Genomic DNA, 22,776 nt, shown 5'->3' with positions numbered 1-22,776 from the left:
AGGGGAGGCAGTGACTTTTAAAGGAGGAAGTTCTGGGGTTCTGAGGTTCTTCCTTGGATCTGCCATCTTCAGAGCCTGGTTCTTTTATGACTTGTAATTTCTTTCCTCCCACCAGTGCCGAATCTCCCAGCAGCACGAGTTCCATGGACGGTGTCCTGTGGGATTTTCCTGCCCCATGGGCTCTTCACCAGGAGGATGGTGGCCAACAGCCTCTATTGTTGAACAGTCAACAGAACGTGGCTTCCAGCATCCCACAATGTTGGGCTTTTTCCACTTCTGTGCCTTTGTGGCTGTGGAGTTTAGTGGGTGGCTGCTTTAGGGCCTCATTAACAATTTACAGGTTTAATTCTATACATCTTTCTCATTTGCAATATTAAATTCTCCAAGCGCTCTCAGGAAGTGGGGAGAGAAGTTAATTTAGCATTTACAACGCTTCTCAGAAGGCCTTTTTGAAGGACTGGATCTCTGTGCTCAGGAAAGCAGCAATATTTCCTGATGTGACAGAACATTTGTCACTGGCAACACCCCCTGGTTGGCCCCAGACCCCCTTCCCAAGGCATCGTGGTGCTGTGGAAATACAGCACATTCTGCTCATCGCTCCTCTCTTATTGATTCTGGGCATTGGGAAGCATCATTTGTATTTTTGTCTGTTTTTCTTTCTGTTATGGATTTTAAACGTGGGGGTGTCTGAGAAAATGGAGCAGGAAAAAAAAAAATCTTTTCTGTCCTACAAACTACAGCAAACAATGTCAAAGGCAGAACCTGATGAGATCAGGGCCTTAAAAAAGGTGCTGATGGGGTGAACTTTGCTGATTAGATGTATAAGCAGCAGGAAATGTTGGTCTGACATTTGATCCTCTAGAGAGGGATGTTTTGAATTCCCTTAGTACATATTAATGCAAAAAGTACAGCTAAAGATTCTCTTGGCTCCGGGGGGGATGCATCCCAGAGTATTGCTTTCTCATCATTTGTTGATAGAAATCCTGTTCCTTTTGAGACATGAAGGGAGAAAGTATTTATTACCAAGATAAATGGACACTTAGGTTTTCAGATATATAGTGTTGTGTATTACTCAAGTCCAGAGACACCAGTTTTTAACACTGTAATCTGAAAGTTCTTGAACTGAGGCCAACCTGTCTGTTTTACAGCCAAGGAGGCACATAGCTCTGGTTGGGAAAGGCTCAAAGTGTCTGTTTTATGGTGACATTGAAGAGCAGCCTCTTCACTTCGGGGCTGTGGATACAGCTAAACTTCCCAAGCCCCGAGGAGTGAAAGCAGCCATTTTATTCCTGGTTTAGATTTTGAATAAGTTGTGTCTGATACGTGCTTTGTTCAAAACCCAGAGTCCCCCGGGGCTTGGTTAGGGAAACAGAGAAATTAAACCCAAATAATCCTGTGGCCAGACACAGTTTCTGTCTCACACTGGGCACTGTGGTGGCACTGGCAGCAGCACCACTTGCTGCAGATGCCAAACATTTCCCATTATAGGACCACAACTTCAGATCCCAGCACTGCCAGACTTGTTTTGGCTGAAGTTCCTCAGCTGGATGCCAGCCTCAGGCTTTATATTTGCTCACAGGGACAAAAACATTCACACAACTTCTAAGAAAATCTGGGGAAATCCTTGTGAGGCCTTGATACTTGGCAGGGACGTTATGGGATACCTGGGGGGAAACCACCTGTGCCTGGCAGGTAAATTCTCCAAAGGCAGGATCACACAACAAGGGTGAGCGTTCCCTGCCTTGGGGCAGAACAGCTGGAGCTGGGATCACCTGGGAGCTGCTTTACCTGGGAGCAGTGCCAGGGGACACAGCAGGGCCAGTCTGACTTTGCTTCACTCCCAGGGCTGGGGAAGGAGGAAACATCTCAGGGATGAGTGTTTGGGTCTGGATGGAGGAGAGGATTAAAAGGGAGGCTGCGACAGGGATTTGGAATAGACTGGGATAAAGAGGCAGGAAAGCAGAGGGCTGGGAGCACAAAATGAGATGTGGAGTTGAGGCAGATCAGGGACTGAGATGAGGCTCCAAGGTTGGGGATAAGGAGCTGGGAGGATGCTGGATGCTGTGTCCTGTCTCTGTTTAGAGATTAGGCAGATATTCCTCTGCAAAATTCCTTCTTCTGGCCAGAAGGCTGCTGCAGTGCTGATGTGGGGACTCCCGTGGCTTCTGTGCCATCCCTGGGGGCTTTCTGCAGCTGTCCTAATCCTCAGTCCCATCCTGCCCCTCCGTGGCTTCCCCAAAGCTCTGGCAGATCCATTCTGTGCTGCTTTGAGAGGTGGATGTGGGGCTGGAGAGAGCAGAGGGAGCAGAGCGCAGGCTGTGAAGGGCAGGAGACTGACTGAAGAGGAGAAATCATCACAGACCATCAAACCCAGCACAGCTACACCCTCCCAGTGCAGCCTTTCCAACCATCCCTCCCTTCTAAACCCTCTCGGTGCAGCCTGTGGCCAGCAGCTGTTCAGGAGCAGCTTTGTAGACTTCTCTGGTTGCCTTTAACTTCTCCCACATCTTCATGTGGCCGTCCAAGGGGCAGTGCAAGCCCAGCTGCAGTTTGAGGGGGAGATCCAAGGAAGAGAATTGTCCATGAGCGTGCAGTGGTGAGAAAAATCCCTTCTGGAGTCAGGCCAGGCAGGCATTTACTGTGGTAGTAGAGTTTTCAGACTGTCTTTAGCACATCTTATGCAGATAAAATATTGCTGCTACACTTGCATCTAGTTTTAGCAAGAAGGACAATAAAACCCCAAGCTGCATAGAGAAATTTATTGCATTATGAATGTTGACTGAAATATTGCTCTTTCTGCAACCTCACCAGGGGCTGGTGTGTGCACAGCCATGTCCTCCTGGAACCTTTGGAATTAACTGCAGCCAGGACTGTCCCTGCCACAACGGAGGACACTGTGACCCTGTGACAGGAAAATGCCTGTGTACAGCTGGCTACATAGGAGACAGGTAAAAATCAACCCCCAAAGCCTTTCATTCGAACCACAGACTGCCAATATTTATATCCCTTCTAGGACAATCTTCCTCCCTGAAAAATGGTGTTATGTTTCTATTGCTCCAATTAGGTTCATCCTTCTGAAGCACTTCAAGCAATATAAATGTGGCAATGTTATTACTTTTTATTGGCAATGCTCTCCATTTACAGGGGTTTTTAATATAACTTTTAAAATTTAATGGATTAAATTTAATTTAGATATTTACAGTGATAAATTTAATAGAGAGCATTACATGTTTACAAGATATGTAAATGAACTATCTTTATACAAATTAATATCCTCAAGAGTAAGCAATGCAGCAGTTTAATGTCTCCTTCATTCCTCTGTGCTGCTGTTGCACTGATCCATCTCAGCCACCAGAAAAAGGTGATAAATCCTCAAAATTTATAAACGAGAGCCTTCACCCATGAATCGATCAGAGCAGATGATAATATTGTTTTACCAAGGTGTCACGGATTCAGCAAAATGACTGCACGGCAAAGTCAATGAGGGATTGCAGCACGTGCTGCCTGAGCCTCCAGCTAATCCTGGCCACCAAAGGTTGGGAAGTGCGGTTAAAGCAGCTCCCAGGAGCACTTTGCACAGGGCCTGTGGCACCGGGGTTTAGCAGAGATGCACAGCTCACCGGTGGATGTTGTGCTGAAGCACTTTCTCCTCTGTGTTCCCTTTTTCATTAGCTCTATACTGACATATGCTACAATTATATTTTTATGCAACGAAGCTCGTCAGAATTTCTCATCTCTGCCTTCTCTGAATAATCAGCAGGTCGTTGTAGCACAAACATCCAAACCTCAGCCCAGTGGGAGGGTCCGGAGGCTGCTCCTTCCAGTTACATGTGGAGCTTCCCTGTTTCCATTTTATGGACAGTTATATTTGGAGGGGGCTCTGGAGTTTATGTCAGGATTTGCATGGGGTTGAATATGGAAGAAGAACTAATTATTTCCAAGTAATTTAGTGGAGAAGACTGAAGTGTGCCTCTCTTCTCCATTCTCCATCTGGAGACTGTTTCCAAACACGTGGTACCATATAATTCCCGTTTCTCTTTCTCCCTCTGTGGAGACTTTTGCACTAAAGGAGGCGACTGTGCAGCCTGGGCCTTTGTAGTGGTGACCACATTGAACCCCGAGCTGCTCCCAGTGCTGGCCATGCTGGGGAAGGCTGACAGAGCCTCTCTTGCTCTCCTCGTTTGGCTCTTGCACACCCTGATGGATTCCTGGCTGTAGATGAATCAATCCAATCAAGTGTTGGAGCTGTTGGCAGCTCCCAGCCTTGCATCCCTGTTGGGGATGAGGAAAGGAGATAGGAAGAGGATTTTACTGCTCATTGCCCTTGGAGTGGAGCTGGAGAAGGCAACTCAGGGAAGACATGACAGGAGCTCACAGCTCACATTGTCCTTGAGCCAAGGGAGGGTGGGCTCGTGGAGAAAAGGGAGAGAGATTTGGACTCCAAAGAGAGGCGTAATTTGGGAAGGGAGAAGGTGAAAAATAAGGCAGAATCACTCGGGAGAAGTGGAAAAGAAGCGAGGGAAGGTCACATTCTGGACCTGCATCCAAGCAAAACCCTCAGGAATGGCTCAGCTTCCCCATCCCAGAGCAGGGAAAAAAAGACACGGAGGGGAGAGGCAGGAGAGCAGAAATGGAGGTGTGCGAAAGGATGAATGAGAACAGGATCGAAAAGGTAAACAGGCGGCTGGGAAAGCTCTGCTGCAGCAGGGTAAAACGGGATTAGCCTAGAAATTCCCACCTTTCCAATGGGTTCCTGGAAAGTTAAAACCTGTTCATCTCTCAGCCTTTAATCCCCCTTCCATAAGAGAAGGGAAACCTTAGGCCTGTTTTGTCCTGCTGCAGTTCTGCTGCTTTTGCTGGGCAGCACTGGTTTGGACTGGCTGTACTGGTTTGGACTGGTTTGGACTGGCTGTACTGGTTTGGACCGGCTGTACTGGTTTGGACCGGCTGTACTGGCTTGTACTGGTTTGTACTGGTTTGTTCTGAGCACACACCTGCCCTCGCCTGCCTGGAGACTCACTGATTTCAGCGAGGGACGAGGTTTTTAAAGAGTGTGAATGGCTTTCCTTGGTTTTGTGCTCACACCACAGGGACAATGGGACAGCTCCAGTTTAGCTCAGGGTGTTTTACCCTCTGCATCTCCTGCAGCTGTTGCGGTGTCACAGCAAAAAGGAGAATCTGCTGCACAACAAAACACTGCTTGCTTTAACATTTTACAAGGCATTGAAAAAAAAAATCTTCTTAATAATGACAGATGCTGTGAATAACAGCAATAAAGACATAAATACATTTTACCTACCATCATCTTAAAATTGTCAATAAGTACTATATAATGCTACAGTTCATCATCGTGTGCACGAGATAATAACACGGAGTTAGATAAATATCTGTGGAGATGAAATGGTCATAAAGGTCTGTGTGAGTGTAATTGCCACACTTTTGTTCCCTACCTGTTTTCCAAGAGTGGCACTGCACTAAATCTCTAGGAAATTGGCAGCGCTGTTAATAACTGCAGGATGCTTTGTGCTCACTGAAATGACTGGATCTGTCATGGAAATGTGTGTTTTACAAACTGGAAAGGAATAATAGCAGAGGCACAGTTAGAAGCTGAGAATGGAGTGTTTCAGAATTCAGGGAAAAGTGAACATGCTGGTTTCGTTTGGTTTTCCATATTGCCCTTAAATCGACAGATTGAATCTTAACGGAATAAATCTCACATTTATTAGAACTATATGGGCAGATTTACTCTCCTGTTGCTGTGTTTGTACTTGTATCTCTTATCTCCAGGTTAGTGCATTTTGGATGGCTTTTCATATTTGTCTGTGCTACATGAACGTGATCACTGTTTCAAAACAAAGAGGACAGCCTAAAACACTTTGCAGCATTATTCCTTAAAAAAAGAAAATTGTGGGGGAAAATGTAGGAGCGTGTACTAAGTTCATCTGTTAAGCAGGCTGTCTTCTGTTTAATATTTTGTGAAATTGCTTCCATTAATTCTACAGGTGACAGCCATATTATCCTATCCCAACCCAAATAATTATGGTACATATTAAAGTTCAGTGGATATTATAATACGAATCTCCCCAGACAGGCAGAAAGCAATGTAAATTAAACAAGAAACATAACTAGGGCTTAGCAGCTCATTTTGTAATTTAATTGAACAATGTATTTGGTTGTTAATGGTGCTATGGACACATTAGATTGATATGTTGCAAAGGAAAGATGTTTAAGTAGAAAGCTAATTCCTGCTGTGATTATTCTCATGTTCCAGAGGAGTCATTATTAGTATTCTTTGTATAAAATTCATTAGTGGGAGCTGCTTGATCTCCAAATAAATAAGTTGGTTAAATTGTTAGTAGAAAAAGGCTAATTATGTAAATGGATTAGGTCGTCAATATTTCATTTCCAGATGCTTTTCTCCCTGCTAGGTAATGCTTCATCTTCTATAAATATAGAATGATACAGTGCACTATTGACTAAGAATTCACCCCGTGGAGCTCGGAGCTCTCCTGCTCACTCCGGGTCTGTGCAGCAGTGGGGACATGAGGAGCTTCATTGTTCCTCCTTGCTTTTCATTTGCTGGGAGTGTTCCAGCCCCACTGTTCCCATTCTCTGCTGCCTCTTTCCTTTACAGCTGAACCCCCTGAGAGCAGCAGGGCACACACTCTCTCTCTCTCTCTCTCTCTGCTGCCTCTCCAGACTCTTTCCCTCTTTGTCCCAAACTCCTCTCACTTTGGGTCTGGGATGAACTCCTCAACTCGGATTTGCAACCAGCAACTGTGTTGGTGCCTGCTGGAATTAAATTACCAGCCAGGCCCTTTGCTGTGCTCGTTTATTTTTAGTAAAACGTGATAATCTGAAGCTGCAAAAGTAATGCCCTTCTTATATACTGCCTGTGTTCATTGCAGTTTTGCCTGGCTTGCATCACACATTAATCTTTTATTACTGATCATTATATTAACACTCACCTGCCAGCTGTGAAATGACCTGCAGAAAGACGTTTAACAATTGCCTCCATCCACTGAGTTTACAGTATACACTTTAATCAATGCTCAGGCTTAAATTAATGCTGATAGGCAATTTCCAGTGCCTGGCATCCATGTGATAAGGGAATTGGGCTTTTCTGGGCTCCTTTTTCTGTTTTTATTAACTGAAAAGGCCTATCAGTATTTCACGGTGGATCATGTAAACTGTGGTTCTGACTCATTGCAGAATTTTGAAACCACTGAATTATGTCAAGCACAGAATCAGTTGCTTTCTTCAGGACCTTAGCTGAGCTTTTCCAAGTAGGAAATAATCTGAACTCTTAAATTGGTTGTGTAGGACAAGGAAACAGACTTTTTGGCAGATCTCAGAACATATCCAAGTAGGGAGATATTTTTAACAGTGCATGGAAGGTGCAATTTAAAACAATCTGTGTAAAGTGTTTGCAGGTTCCAATTTTATGTGCATCAAATATTAAAAATGTTGGCAATTTTTAAGAAGATTCTCCACTAAGGAGCATGAAAATGATTTTTATTGTGATTTTATACTACTGAGCTACCCTAGAGCAGGAGAAGAAACACACTTTTAAGCTTTTAGTTACTCAGAACAGACGCAAAACACAAAGAGGGGTTTCTTTTCTCCTTGTTGCTGTAAAACTGCTGCAATGACAGCACAGAGGGCAAGTGGACCTAAAACATCGCTGGAGAACATTTTGCTCAGTATTGCTAAACACACTTTCCCTTTTAACCCTCCTCGTCACTGAGAGGGCCAAATGCTTTCAAGAGAGGTTCACAGTCCTCCTGTGATGAAGAGAAGTCAAACAGGTGAGGGGGTTTTATAATAAAATATTTTATTGCCTATCAGTTCCTTACGATTGATGAGCACAATTGTCAAGGTCCAGGAAAGAAGAATGCATTTTGTGAATGAAGGTAATACGAACTAATGCAAATTTAGCAGGATATAATTGGGCATGGATGAATGCAGTTTCTCTTAGCAGCAATTTGCATGCTCAAGATACCCCATCACTCCTGTGATATGCCATCGGTTCAGTGCGTTACTGCAATAAATGAGCAGTGATTGCTCTGGTTGGTTTTGAATCCGTGGACAAAGAGTAAAAGCAATGTCCTGCTGAGGCTGTGGCTGTGACTGTGTCCCCTGTCCCCATCCCCTGGCAGGTGTCAGGAGGAGTGTCCCATCGGCACCTACGGCTTCCAGTGCGCCCAGACCTGTGACTGCCAGAACGGGGCCAAGTGCTACCACGTCAACGGAGCCTGCATCTGTGACCCTGGCTTCAAAGGCATCCACTGCCAGGACAGGATGTGTCCTGAAGGTTTTTATGGCCTCAAATGCAACAAGAGATGCCCTTGCAACATTACCAACACCCTCAGGTACGTACAGCACGTAATATTCTAGTGCAGGGACTGCTCCAAGCAAAGCATAGGGAAAAAAATTCAGTTAACTACACCTATCGTCCTTCTCTCTGTAGTTTTAAGTACAAACACTGAGAGTTTCTCTGGTTTGCCAAATTTTGATTTAAATGACCTCAGGTTTGGAACCATAAGCCTCAGTCCAGCCACATACTAGGCATGGATCTGTTAGCAGTTCTGGAAACATCTGGCACAGCCTGACATGCAACTTTATCCTGTGAATCTTCTAGGCATAAGAACCACCAGATGATGCTCGTGTGTGTGGGTAATAACCCACTGAAGTTTAAAAAATAGATACACATTTACTCAAATCCTTCACTTTCCCCCTTTTTTATGACATGGGTTTGCTTGTTAGATCTATAGACAGCAAGGGGACTTTCAACATGAAACCTAATTTGCTTCAGCTGATGTCTCGTGGCAAATTACCTTGTTGGAAACACTTGAGGCAGATGTATAAATAGACAAATCAATATCCCTGAGTCAGTGTGTGGAACTGTAACACGGCTGACATTGTCAAAATAGACTCCTCATGTGAGCCTGTTTTTGCTCTTCATTCTCTTTGTGTACGAGGAAAATATTCAGGAAAATAAATATCAGGGAATTATACCTACAATGGAATGAGCCTCACTTAAAAGGTCAGGGTTTGATGTTTTATTCCCTTTTTTGCTTTTTAAAGATCTGATTCTTGAGGTTCTCTTGACTATGAGACAGAGCCACAAACAGACTTGAGCACTTTGAATTTACTTTCCCATTGCAGGCTTGAATAAGTTTTCCAAACGTTTAAAAGGAAGAATTTAAGACTCTTCCCTATTATCCTCTTTGTTACCTTAAGTAACTCATTGCCTCGTTCACTGACTGCTGGAATTGCTGTTTGGAGAATCCTCGCTCCCTGTCTTGCAGTAAAGGGAGCCTGGACAGGCAAACCCCCCTGGCCAGAGCTGTCTGATGTTCTGGAGCCACATTTCCTCACCTGCACAGTGCTGAGCCCCTCAGCTCCCACTGCATTCCCTCCTTTTTCTGCCCATTCCTGTTCAGCAGGCAGAGCCAATTTAGGGTTGTGTAGGCTTCAGGGGGAGGTGGAGATAATGGATGCCCAGGTAAAAAATGCCCTTGATGCAGACATTCTTCAATTTGGAAGCAGACAGGTGGGGACCTGACTGTCCTGCTGATGCCGACAAACCCACCTTGCCATCTTGCTGCTGCTAAAATATAAACACACTCAATTATGCATGCAAGAAATGGCACCTCATTTGTGTGCACACAGACACACAGACACACACACACAAACACTTCAGGCAAATCTGTCTGTGCACTTGAGATAGACCCTATTTGTCTCAGTCTTGGAAATAAACAGGTGATTTTCCCTGTGAATTCAGCTGCGAGTGGTGAGGCTTTGCTTAACTGAAAGTCAGAGCTCACAATGGATTATTTAAAAACTTGTAATTGTGGTGATACAACTCCTGTGCAGCGAGAGAGCTCCTGCACAACTGGGTTTGACAGCCAGGATCCAAAGGGTTTGAGGCTCCCAGGGAGCTCTGTACAAGAGTCTCCCATCGCTTCTGATTATGTTGTGTATCATGAAATCACTGCAAAAATACCATCCCCGAGGCATGAGCTGCACATTATACACAAAAGGTTAATGCTGTGTTGTGCTGAGGATGGGGGATGCCTCAGGAATTACTGCAGAGAGAGCTGAGGGATAAATTCCTCCAGTGTCACATCACTGCAGCACCTGTGATAAATCCAGGCTGAATTGCTCCTCGGTGTAAACCGTTCTCTGGGTGTACAGGAGGGTGAGAATATGCTCGTGGTCAGCAGCTGACACTTGTGTCTTCACCCCTCCTGAGCCTGCAGAAACCTGTTTGTTTCCATCAAGGTAGAAACAGAGTGGAAGGACTGCAGGTCACAGGCAAGGCTGAGCTTGGCTGTAGTTTCTCAGCTATGTGCTCAATTCATTAAGAGTCTTTTAGGTGAGACGGGACTGTGGGTTGGAGGGTGAAAGAATTCACCCTGTGTTACTCAGAACTACCTGTGAGGTGCTCTGAGAGTTTGCCAAAGGATCTTTCCTAAAAGAACAGGCTTGCACCTTCCAGCTGTGAGGAAAGGTCTCAGAGCGGTTTGAGAGAGCTCAGAAAGGGGAGGATTGAATCCTCTCCCAGCTCTTTTCTGGGCATGTGGTCATTTCTACACACCCTGCCTGTGCCTGGCTGCTGTCTGATGGGAACATTTCATTCCTTCCCTCCCAACACTGCTCCGTCAGCGTCCCTTGCAGCATCCTCTGCTGAGATGGTATCTCTGGTTCCTTAATAAATGAGTCTGGTCTCTCTGTTGATAAAATCTCCCTTTTTCCTACATCTTATCGCTGCTGTTATGGAACAAAGAGATATCAGCAAGCTGTAGATCAGTAAATGTTCTTTCATTCATCCATGGGATTTCAGCTCTCCACTTTTCCACCAGCTCTGCAGAGTGCTGTTAATTGCTGAGCCAAGGAGCGTCAGAGCTGATGGAAAATGACCTTTTCCAAAGGCACTCCATATTCTGAACAAATCTTTGTGCTGATTGTTTAACCAGTCCCATACAGTGCACTTCTCTTCCCACCCACCTCTTCCCATTCCTCCCTGAGTGTTTGTCTGTATTGAAACCGGGCTCTTCCAAAGTGACTCATTTACCCACAGCCATCCATTTTCCCCAGGAGCAGTTTAAGCTGTTGGCTACTTGTAGTGATCCCCAAGCGTGGAGGATAATCATTAAACATCTGTAGAAGGTGAAAGAAACTCCTGGATTTGTCTCCTTTGATCCGGTTATTGGAGAGTTGACTGGGATGGAAAGTTCTGAGGGCTTTGAGGAGTAGCTGAGGGGGAACAGTAGGAAATACACAATCAGCTTTTCCATTTTCATAGATCTATCTATTTTAATGTCTGAAGAGATCAGAGTGATCATCTAGTCTAACCTCCAGCATGGTAATGACTGAAGGACACCATCCAATAATTTCTGCTTCAAAGCACACCGAAAGGCACTTTGTAGAGGACTTTGAACAACCCCCCAATTAGGTGATTTAGAATGTGGTGGTGACTTGGACTGTCCTTCCACAGGAAAGGCTACACCTGTAAAAAACTCCCCTCTGCAAAAAGTCCATGTTGAGACAGCCTACAAGGGCTGGAAGGGAATAATCCCGGCTTGTCCTTCTGTCAGGCAGGGAGGGAGATGCACTGTTGGAATAGTCCTGGCCACCCACCCCTCCTGAGCACTGGTGTGGAGTCAGCCTGGGGAGCCATGTGCCCTGTGGGTGATGTGTTTCCCAGCTCGGAGGTGTGAGAGGGAAGGAAGCCACTGGGACAAAGTCAAATGGGATGGGCAGATCGTCTCCAGGAGCTCCAGTTCCTGCCTCAGCACCAGCAAGTGGGGGAGGACCAAACCCCGTGGAGCTTCCATGAGGTTCTGCCTTGTTCTCAGTCAGTGATGCGCCGGACTGAAGGAGCAGCCCCGCAGCTTTCGCTGTGGCCACTGCTTCAAAGCAAGAGGCATTTTAGTAAGGGAGACTGGATGTAGTGTGGACACCATACAACAGAAAATACTGTAAAACAAGGATTAGGCTGCTGCTAACGAAAATGAGATGACTGGTGCTGCTGTATAAACAGAAAATCGGGAAATTCACTGGAAAGGTGTTGCTTTGGCTGAAAGATGTGTGGAGAACAAATTCAGAATTTGGAACAGGCTGTGCTGTTGAAAACACTTCTAATTTGCCTTGTGAAATTTACCTGGTTTCCTCAGATTTCCTCAAAATTAGATGCTTAAAAAATTTAAGGGTCAAAAATGTTTTAACGCTTTTCAGTTCAGCTAATAAAATTTTTAAAAATTTTTAATAAAAATCTTTCCTTGCTGTCTATGTGGCTTCAAAGCCAGGGATTGTGCAGCAGCAGGAGCCCTGGAATCCTTTCCTTGTCAGCCCTGATGTGTGTGGACAGCTCTGTTCCACCTCTGCTTGGCCTGGAGCCACAGCAACACTTGGCTCCCTGTGTTCACTCCTGGTTTCTACTCTGCTTCTTCCTGTGATGCAGGAGAGTTGAAGAAATAAAAGTTGTTAAGATGCAAACTACAAAGGATAATACTGCCAAACACTTTGAAGAGTGTGAGGTTCCCTTGCTGCTCCCAGCAAGAGCTGGAAAACAGATATTGGTGGGTTTGCCTTTGGGATCCTTTTGGAACTCTCCCATTCTCTCACCCATCCTTCAGTGATCCGTCTGCAGAGGAATTGTTTGTGTTCATTAATTTCAGTTTGTTGGAGGGCTGGAGAAATGCCTCACGTGCACTGGGACCCCTGTTGGCAAAATGTTACATGGACAGCATGGCCTGGGAGGGGGCGCTCAGAACAGGAGGGGAGGAATTCTACTGATATTTATTAAAATTTCTAGCTGTATTTCCTATTCAAGCTTTATTCTGCCTCAAAAATTTCAGCTTCAGTCCAAACAGCATTTAATTCACTGGGCAGTCTGGATGCATGGATGTTTGGATGGGTGATAGATGAATTTCCTGGCTCTGTTCTATATCTAGGGACATCGTTTGATTAGAATGTGGTTGTACAAAATGCCAGCAGAAGAGAAACCTTCCTAACACACACACACACACACATCCACACATCCACTATTCCTACATCATGAGCTGCAGTATATTTAGTATGTAACTCTGCTCACTTCAATTAGTGGAATAGTTCATACAAACCAGAGAGAACAAAGAATTAATATGAAAAAATCTGTATTATTTAGTGATATCAGCTGCAGATCTTGAAAGGGTTTCCAAAGGAAGAAAGGCAACATTTTAGAAATGGGAAGAATGAAGGCAGAAGAGTCAGTTGGGTGGCCAAGATTCCCTGGCAGGATTGGGAAGAGAACAGCTGCCTTGTGCAGTTTGGGAAAGCAGCTAAATCTCAGCCCTCCTCAAGTTAACGCTGCATCAGGCACCTGCGTTGTCAAACAAGTGCTCTGGACTTAGGAGAAAAACAACCCCCAGATCTGCTAAATTCTCCTTTCTTCAATGGGAAAATCCCATGGATGGAAGGACCCAAACATCTGCATGGGATTTTCACAGTCCCATGAAATGTGGACAAGGTTTTGGTGGGTCAGAATATGCCCCCAAACTTCTACTGGCCTTTGTTTTAGAGTCCAAGTTCCCTGTCTCCAGTAGATTCTTCTGGAAAGCCTGTTTGGTTTGGATTCTCGTTTTAGTGCATGTCAGGATGAGTTTTAGCCCTTCATACATAGGCTTGTACCCCATGTAAAAAAGCTGTCCATGCTGATGAAGGAGCCAACCTGGGAGTAAAAATTCTGACTGAGTGTAGTATTTTCTGCTGAATTGTCATAGACTGATTCAAACTGCCCTGGTCATATATTACCTTTGAAATATTTAATTTACTCAGCAGATGCAGTTCTCATGGAAGCACATGATACATGTGGTAGTAGTGGAAAGAGGGAAACACAAAAATTCATTTCAAAATTCTTCTTTAATGTTGAGCTTTCTGCTCCTATTAGGTAATGATTAATAGACACAGGGGGAAAACCCGAGCTTTTATTATTTTCATCTGAATGTTAAGAGGTGCTTTGTGGAAAACCATAATTTCAGGGACTGCTTTGTCATGGATGGTAGTTTGTTATGCTGATGAATTGTTTTAATTAGTCAGTAAAACACTATTTATGATGAAACATTTGACACTTAGAAAATTTGATCCTTTTTAGTTGCAACATTATATGACCAACCTCTCCTACCAGAAATTGCCTGAAACATAGTCGGAAATTACATTTTATGAGGTTACCTTGAAAATTAACATATACAATATTAATTTTATAGATGTAAAGAAACCCATTCAGTCATGTCTACAGTCTTAAACTGTAGCAATAAATAATCGTAAAGGAAAAGAAATTGTTTCTGGGATGCAAAACCCCGGGAGACGGGCCCAGAGAGAGAGATCCCACCTTGCAGAAGTCTATTCTTCTTGCTCTGAGAGTAAAGAAAACAGGATTTGTGGCGATACTATTTCTCATCTGTCTCACTGAGGACTGAACAGTGCCATTACTGTGCAGTGCTGTGCTGCAGAGGCCACAGAGCGTGCTGAGCTCTCAGGTGCAGCCTCACACTCCCAGCTGGCCTCACACAACGGTCAGAAACCTCCATCCCTTCAAGCCAGGAGTTAACACAACTCCAGCCCTCCTTCCCTCCTCTCCCAGCCTCAGCCACAGCCTCCTCCTGAGGAAACCTCGAGGAGGAAAAATGCCCAATAAAGATAACCTGTTTCACGCAGGAGGAGCAGAGGGGTGAGTTTTCCACCTAGGGATGCAGAAGGACCAGGCATTGTCTGGTCTTTTGGGCTCGATTCTCCTTCCTCCTCTTCTCTCCATGTGCTCTCACAACACTGTGGGACTGACTGAATAGAAATGAAAGCTGGAGGATCAATGTTGTTCATTATGCAGCAAAAAAGAACCTGACTCATTTCCCTGCACAGCTGTGCCTTACTCCCAGAGCTCCTGTTAACTCCTGTCCTGGGTAAATCCCAAGGCTTCTGGTGCTGAGCAGTTCTGGTCGCTATGGCTGAATATTCCCTGCAAAACTCTTCTTACAAGGAGAGTTTTCCTTTCCAAAGCGCTTTCCTTACTACCTGTGTCTGCTGGGAGGTTCTGCTGAAGGTTCACTTTTAGAACACAAATGACAATGGGATGGGATAGAACAGAACAGAACGGAACGGAACGGAACGGAACGGAACGGAACGGAACGGAACGGAACAGAACAGAACAGAACAGAACAGAACAGAATAGAATAGAATAGAATAGAATAGAATAGAATAGAATAGAATAGAATAGAATAGAATAGAATAGAAATGCTGTGCCCTTGGGGGAAGGTTTATCAGGTTTATCTTCACAGCTCTCTTGCTGGCATTCCTCCACCCACTGGAATTTCTCCTATCCCAGAACTTCTTTAGCTACATTATAGCCAAATAATGCAGCACATACCTGTCCTACAGCTTGTAAGGATTAATGGTGTGGTTGATGCCAGTAGTCCAAGTCACACTGATTTGAGAATGGAAGAGCATAAACTTCAAGGTGTAAACTGCCCGGTGCTGTGGGAGTTCCCAGATGTTTGGAAGTGCTGGGCTATTTAGCACCAGATTCTCTCTCCACTTCCCAAATTATACAGCTGCTCATATCCACCACCCTAAAGAGTTTCCGGGCTTGTCCTGTTCGTAGTGTGACACGTGAAATGTTCTGGGCTGTGTTTTCCCTTCCTGCCCACATCTCATTAACATCTGTCTCTTCATCAGTTGCCATCCTCTGTCTGGGGAGTGCAGCTGCAAGGCTGGCTGGGCTGGGCTCTACTGCAACGAGACGTGTCCCGTGGGCTTCTACGGCGAGGGCTGCGGGGTGCCCTGTCCCTGCCACAACGGGGCCGACTGTGACAGCATCACTGGGAGCTGCATCTGTGCCCCAGGCTTCATGGTGAGTGGGGCTGGGCATGGGCATGGCGTTCACGAAGTGGCTGCAAAAATTAAAGAGGGTTTTCATCTGTTTTGAAATAAGGTTTGCATAAAAGCAGCCCAAATGCGGGTCATTTTCAACCTTTCTGTGCTAAATCCACATCGCTGTCCTGTGAGCAGCCTCAGCCTGTGGCTGCTGGTTGTTTAGTTAGCATAACTGTTCTAAGTTTATTGAGTTATAAAGATATGGTTTCCCACAGTATATTCTGAGTCAAGACATAACAAAAAAGGTGTCAGATTATTGTCTGCCTGGAAGAGCAGAGAAAGAATTCTTATGGCCGTTCAGCATGTTCCTTGTCAGTCACACTGTGATTTTAATAGATGAAGATATTTTAAAGTGTTACAAATGATAGAGCAATTTATGTCTTTTCTGAGCCTGTGTGGCAGGTGTCTTTTACCTGAGCATCAGAAAGAGCTTCAGACATTCTGAGGTAAACAAGCATTGCATTTTATAGGTGAGATGTAAAATGGCTGAAGAAACCAGCCAAGATGAAAACGTCAGAAGTTCAGAGTTAACAATTGCCAGGCTGCAGCAGGAAGTGTTGGGACATGGATCCAGGTGTCCAGTCCTGCCAAGGCTGGGCGGAATGGAATTCCTGCCAATAAGTTCCCTGGTTATCAGTGTGTGAAGCTGCCCCCCTTCAGAAGCACTCCATGGAGGAGAGGTGCAGGCTGTGTTTAACAATTCTTCCTAAAGGAAAAAAAATGCTTAAAAGAGAGAATTCCACCATACTTCATAAAAAATTTGCTTTCTCTGTCCTTCCTTTTACATGATCTGTCCCCACAGGCCTATCTATGTTTCCTCTACTACTACAACAATTATGAGTTATAATTCCTGTGTTTACTAGAAATCAAGGGACAGGCTGCACAGCTCTCCCGAAGTGGGGAGGTCCTGTATGAGATTAGCGAGATGCCAAAGGTTTTTCGCCTCCTTTCCTTCTAATTCCACACCTGAGCTTGTGATTCCCCAACTGGCTTCTGCAGAGCTGTGCAGTTGCAGTTATGGCTCAAAGACACTTTTGTTCTCTGCCTCGTGTCAGCAGCTGAACCTGAAAGTTGGAGCTGCCCCTGATTTCCAGGGGTTGTCTCAATGCCAGGTATGAGCAGATTTATTTAGCTGTGAGGGGTGGGACTCAAAAGCATCTGTGCAAGATTATGGTACTTAAAGATGTGGGGGGAAAAAAAAAAAAAAAAGAAAAAAAAAGTCTATGAGGTTTGATTCCCAACTCCCCAAATAGAAAACAAGAATTTATCTTCTCTGTACAGTAGTTGATACACAAGTGGAGGAAGGATGAAGGCAGCAGCATGTCAGTAACAACTACAAAATAAAAAGATGCCAAGATCCTCCTTCTTATTTGGAATGCTGTCCAAATTTGCAGCACAAAAGCATTCAGGGAGCCTTTACTGCACACAATTTTAAAAAGCATACCTTGTCCAATATACATTGCCCCAAGGCAGCATTAGTGCAGGCAGAAAGCCTGGGAAGTTCCTGTTGCATTGCTTCAAAATAATATTTAATCTCGTAATAAAGAGCTTTCTTGCATTGACATTTAAACAGCTTGGTTATTGAGGATAGCTCTATAATCACTGAAGCATATTTAGGCATTAGTATCATTGCTCTCACATAATATACTATAATCTCTGGCAATTAGTCCATGAGGGGAAGTAAAGCCTTGAAAATTGCTAATTTATTGCCTCTGAAGCATATTTGTCATTCGTGTGCATGCCAGATGAGCTGCAATGGTTCTTTCAAGTGCTGCAGAGCACGGGCCGTGCAGAGAAGTTGCTGGGAACCTTTTCCTCCCTCCCCGGGGCGTTGTCCCGCCGGGATGCTCCGGGCAGGGAGGAGGGGAGCTGGCAAAGGCTGTGGGGTCCGAACCGGGCTGGAAATGCCTTTTCCCAGTGTCACACTCCATGCCAGGCTTTCCCTTCAGACATTCCTGCCTGGCTCTTGCTGGGGGAGCAGAGGAGCTTTGCCTGGGGCTAGAGCTTTGCCCTTGAATGGGGCGAGTCCGCCAGTGCCGCTTCCGAGCTCGGGACGTGTCCTCTGGCAGAGCTGGCACTGGAGTGGTGCTAATGCAGAGCTGGGCAGAGCTAATTATTCACAAAAGCCATCAATGAATCCCTCTTGCTTTTTCGAGTGTGAGGCTTGGCTGAGGCAGCCACACAAGCAGGAATTTTGCCACATCATTGGAAAGAATAAAACCAGGAGCAACGTCTTGCATTTTACAGCGATGTTTGATCTGCACATGATCCGAGGGCAGAGCAGTCTGGGCGGCTTCTCAGGAAGGGGGGAAGGAAGAGAAAGTGGTGGGAGATGGGAGATAACTGCAGAATTTATCTGCAAAGGCAGAGAGGTTGGACCCACAGGACTTTGGGATTACTGGCTGCCTGGAATATGCAGTGCCCAAGGAAGGACAGTGTTTTCCTGACAAAGCACTCCTCCTGCCCACTCCTCCAGCACAGATGGTGGGTTTTTAACTCACCCTGCCTGTGTCAGGGCGGCTGGGCTTGGTTTCAGGATGAATCATCTGCTCTCGCAGCCAAAACAGGAACATTTTGTTGGGATGCAGAACAAGCCATTAAGAACACAAAGCATCTGGTCACCTTTATTAAATGTATTAAGTGAAAAGGCAGCCATCCCATACGCTGCCATGTACGTGAGCAGAGCACTTGATTTTTGGAAATTTAAGAGGATTCAAGTTGTTAAATAAAAATGTATATGGTAGCTTAAAGAAAATACATTATTTATTAGCTGTGACATTTCCAAATATTAAAATGCCTATGCTAAATACTGGTGAGCTTGCAGTTTAGTCTAGAGTTTCAAAACATTTTCTGGGGTTTTTTTTGGTTTTTTTTTGGTGAATGTTTTGGGTCAGACTCAAGAGCCAGATTTGCATGTCTGGCTCTGAACCCAACTGACAATGTTGTAAAGTTTTGTTGGGTGTCAGGGTATTTGTGTGAGGTGCTGCTGTGACTCCTGTCCCGTGGGGGAAAGGCTCTGTTTTACCTCTGCAGGTTCTGGGTGTGGGTTTGACTGAGGGATCCACAATCCAAAGCCGGCAGTTCTTGGAGGCAGCACACAGGGCAATGAAAACAGGATAATAGTAGAGGAGGCACAATAAAATCCTCCCCCAAATCACTGTCCCACTCCCCATTGCTCCACAGGCCTGTTGGGAATGCTTTGCTTCCTGCATCCCACTTGTAAAGGAGGATAAAGGCTGGATCAGTTTAACTCAGATGATTACAGGGAATCATCATTACAAGCATGCCAAGAGGGCGCTTCCCTCCAACTGGGACTTTTAGCATATTTGAGGGTTTCCTCTTAGCACTGAAGTGATGAATTGCCAGAACGCTCTTCTGAAGAATGGTTTTGTAAAGCTGTTCTGCTGCCATCTCGTTTGTGACCAGAAGGAACCTGGCAAACACACACAGGGAGTGCACGGATCAGCCCTAAAAAGCACCAGGGGAGAGTCTTGACTGGTAGAAATTGGATCCTCCCTCCCACGTGGAAGTGGCCACTGCTTGCAATCAATTATCTGGATGCAATTATGGAGATGGTGAGAGGGATTATACTGACTTGTACCTCCCCCTCCTTCCAAATTCTGCTCCAACATGTTCTCCTATAAGTCCACTGAACCCAGGTGTGCAGGAGGGACCTAAAAGAAAGCAGGACTTGCCATGTCCTCCCTCTATTCTTTTGGTTTTGGTTCATTGAATTTTATTCCTGTAATTCAATAAACATGGTAGGGAAGGCCAGAGGATATGAATTAAATATGACAGGAGACCACAGGAATCCTGACCTTGTGTCTCACAAGGAAATCTTGAAAACAACCCCCTGCACGTACCTATCAACATTTTAGCTGCTGAAATCATTATAAATGCTATTGAGATACAACTAAGTTCACCTTCTCCATTGCACAGCTAATTGCAGCTTCCCTGAAAGCAGTGGCTGTCTGGAGACCTCATCCCGTGCTATGCCTTTGTTTCTTTATGGATGCTTTGTTTTCCTCTTTTGAAAAATGGGTTTAACTTGAAACGCTTCCATTCTGTGTGTTGTGGCAAGGGGAGATGTAGTTAAAACATTTCTCAGCCCAAGACACTCCGAGCAAACTTTTAACACTTCTCTGTGGAATGTGTGGTCAGCTTTTACTTCAGCGGGCACTTAGGTCTATATTTCACATCCCGATGACAGAACTTATATTACTTTAAAGAGTTCATCTATTTATGCTGCTATTTTTTGAAGACCTGTCTGCTTTTATTGAACCCTGCATGCTGGCAAGCAGAGCAAGCACTTCATCACCAAAATGAAAGAATCCATTTTGACATTTCTCTATTTCTTCCCTATATTGGTAGATCCCACACAAGCCAATCACACGCTGCAAAGTATGGAAACTACAGCAGTGGTGATCTCTTACTAGAAGATTTTTCAGCTTTTGGAGTAGCTCTTGGATTCCCTAAAGCTTTCTAAGTTTTATCCCGGTGCTGTGCATCTGTAGCTATTTGCATCTTCCGTTGGCATTGTATCAAAATTGCATTTTAAAAGCACAATTAATGCCTTTCAAATATATCCTTGTAGAGGTGCTTATGTGTATGGATCTCTGGCTGGGCTCGGTGGGAATCTGGGCACTTAAGCCCTGAAACACAGGCTTCATTTGGGTCTTTAAGTCCATAATTTTGTCTGGCATGCCTGAATTTCTCAACATAATGCTTTCTCTACCACAGGGGCACAAATTGCTCCCAGGGCTTACAGCGGAGTACAACTTTACAACCTACCTGCACATTGAGTAAAAGTCAGCCCTGGTGGCACACAATGAGCAGTAGCTCAAGCACTTAGTAAAAATAAGTATAAATTATAGAGCTCTAAAGCTATTCAAATGCACAGCAAATGCACACCAAATTTTGCACTGGATAATCTCTTGGTCAGTACAAACGCCCACACACAGACTCAGACCAGTCTTAGCCCGCTCTGTGCCTACTCACTGAGTAAAATGACCAATTTACTGTTCCATAGAATGAGAAGGAGCATGATTACGGTCTTTTAGAGGTCATAAACACTTCGAGGTCCAGTCTGTTGAGTATTCCAGCCATAACAGGCTTCCTTCTGGCACCTACCATATCTCTTGTTCCCAGAAAAAAAACACACAGGAGAGAAAAACAATCTTTACATTTATATTTGTATTAAGAAAAGTGGAAGCCTGTTCTCCTGTCCTACACCTTTAAAATTCTCTCTGTTGTCTAAAAGAAAAAAAAAACAGAGTAAATAGAGAGGAGCACCTTATCTTATCTTCAATTGAATTTTCCCTGAAGGACCCAAGTCCCAGGTAGGACTGGAGAAATTTGAAGCATCATTGCCTGTAGGTGTTTTCTAAACACACAAGGTACAAATTTATCAGAGTATTCCCTCTCTTCTACATATTAACTTTCATCTTTATTCTAAATGTGTCATTCTTCACCACTTCACAAGGAAGCAGGAGAAAAAAATGGATGAGACTTCTTTGTGTTATAAGCCCGTGGTTCGGTAGTAAAATTATTTTATAAATTTCACAAAATTCTTAATATAAAAAATGAACATAAGGCTGGAGATAGCGGATCTGGTTTGGGGGCTTTAACTCATTTAAATGATCCATTTCTCTTTGAGATAATTCCAAAAGTACTTCAGTGGAAACTCATCGCAGAGCAACAGGGCACCTCATCAAAAGGTTTAAAAAGAAAAGAAGAGGGGAAAAAATCTTCAATAGAGCCTGTGTCCTTTTATCCTTGATTTACCGAGCATATCAGTTACCCCCCTTTGTTAAGAGCTCTTTTCATTTCTAGGTATAAAATAAATTCAACCATTTTATCAAGATGTTCTTGTTACCAGCCACCAGTATAAATTTTACTTGCTGTAGGTGGGGGAGAGGTTTTCTGGCACAGCAGTTGTCCAATTAACTGGAGTATCACAGGCACCAGGAATGGTTTGCAGGGTCTTGTTCCATGAATTACCCAGGTTCAGGGGGAAGATGCATTTTCTCCTCACTGGTTTCCCATTTGTGTCCGTGAGCCAATGGAGAAGGGCGAGGAGCAGAGGCAGAGGGGATGAGGGGAGGCGCCCTCACTGTGCAGGTGGGTCTGAGCGTGGCCTGCAGCTGCCAGAGCATGAATAATTAATTGATATTAAAGTAAAACAAGTTATCTTAGAAGTTGTGGAGCGACAAGAGCCTTGTTTGCCACTGGTTTCTATCCTCAGTGCTCTGGCTTCTCCTGCTCTGCTGCAGTAACGCTGTCAGGTCTCCTTTGGTGCCTTACCTGGCAAAGGACACTCAGATGGGTTCAGCGACCTCAGACTCACTTAATCAAAAAAAAAACCAAAAAAAAAAAGGTTCTGCCTGAGCAAAGGTTGAGTATTAAGTCAATACATAGAAAAAAATTGATTCCCATTCTTCCAGCCTTTGAACTCTTTCCTGTTTTGCCTTTTTCTTTTTTCTTTCTTTTGTTTCACCTCAGTTATCCAAAAGTTCTTAGCAGAGTTAATTTTAGGAAGTTTGGGAATATTCCTCTGTAGCCCTGAGTTATTCCACAGCTTCCCCTGAAGTAAAGAGACGTAGACAGGGGAAAGGCCAAGCCAACCAGGAAAACTGTCCTGGTGATCCCAGGAACAGCTCCAGAGGGAAAGTCCCTGCTTGGATACGAGGGGCGCTGAGATGCAGCTGAAGAGTCACCAGAAAGGTCTGGCAGATTCAAAATGTGCTGAGCAGGTTTGAGAGGCTCATTTTGTCAAAGGCAGCAAGAAGGAAATGCAGTCTCTTTGATAACAGATATCAGTGTCAGTTTTAGGTCTGGAGGTGATGTGAAAGGCAGAGATAT

The 22,776-nt window shown here is 44.6% G+C and overlaps 1 protein-coding gene across 1 annotated transcript in view; it reads left to right on the top strand.

Moving 5' to 3' along the window:
• MEGF11 (multiple EGF like domains 11) overlaps nucleotides 1–22,776 on the top strand; it is a 253,547-nt gene that overhangs the window by 163,755 nt on the left and 67,016 nt on the right. Inside the window, exons 9-11 of the mRNA XM_066196632.1 lie at nucleotides 2,812–2,948; nucleotides 8,160–8,372; nucleotides 15,718–15,892. Coding sequence (XP_066052729.1) covers nucleotides 2,812–2,948; nucleotides 8,160–8,372; nucleotides 15,718–15,892 — 525 coding nt within the window. The remainder of the gene's footprint in view (nucleotides 1–2,811; nucleotides 2,949–8,159; nucleotides 8,373–15,717; nucleotides 15,893–22,776) is intronic.

This window comes from Chamaea fasciata, unplaced genomic scaffold (assembly GCF_029207755.1).
Source record: "Chamaea fasciata isolate MVZ Bird 193981 ecotype frontalis unplaced genomic scaffold, bChaFas1.0.hap1 SCAF_14, whole genome shotgun sequence".
NCBI classification, from domain to species: domain Eukaryota; kingdom Metazoa; phylum Chordata; class Aves; order Passeriformes; family Sylviidae; genus Chamaea; species Chamaea fasciata.
The sequence above is the reverse complement of the archived record's forward strand: the minus strand, read 5'-3'. Positions and strand labels throughout refer to the sequence as shown.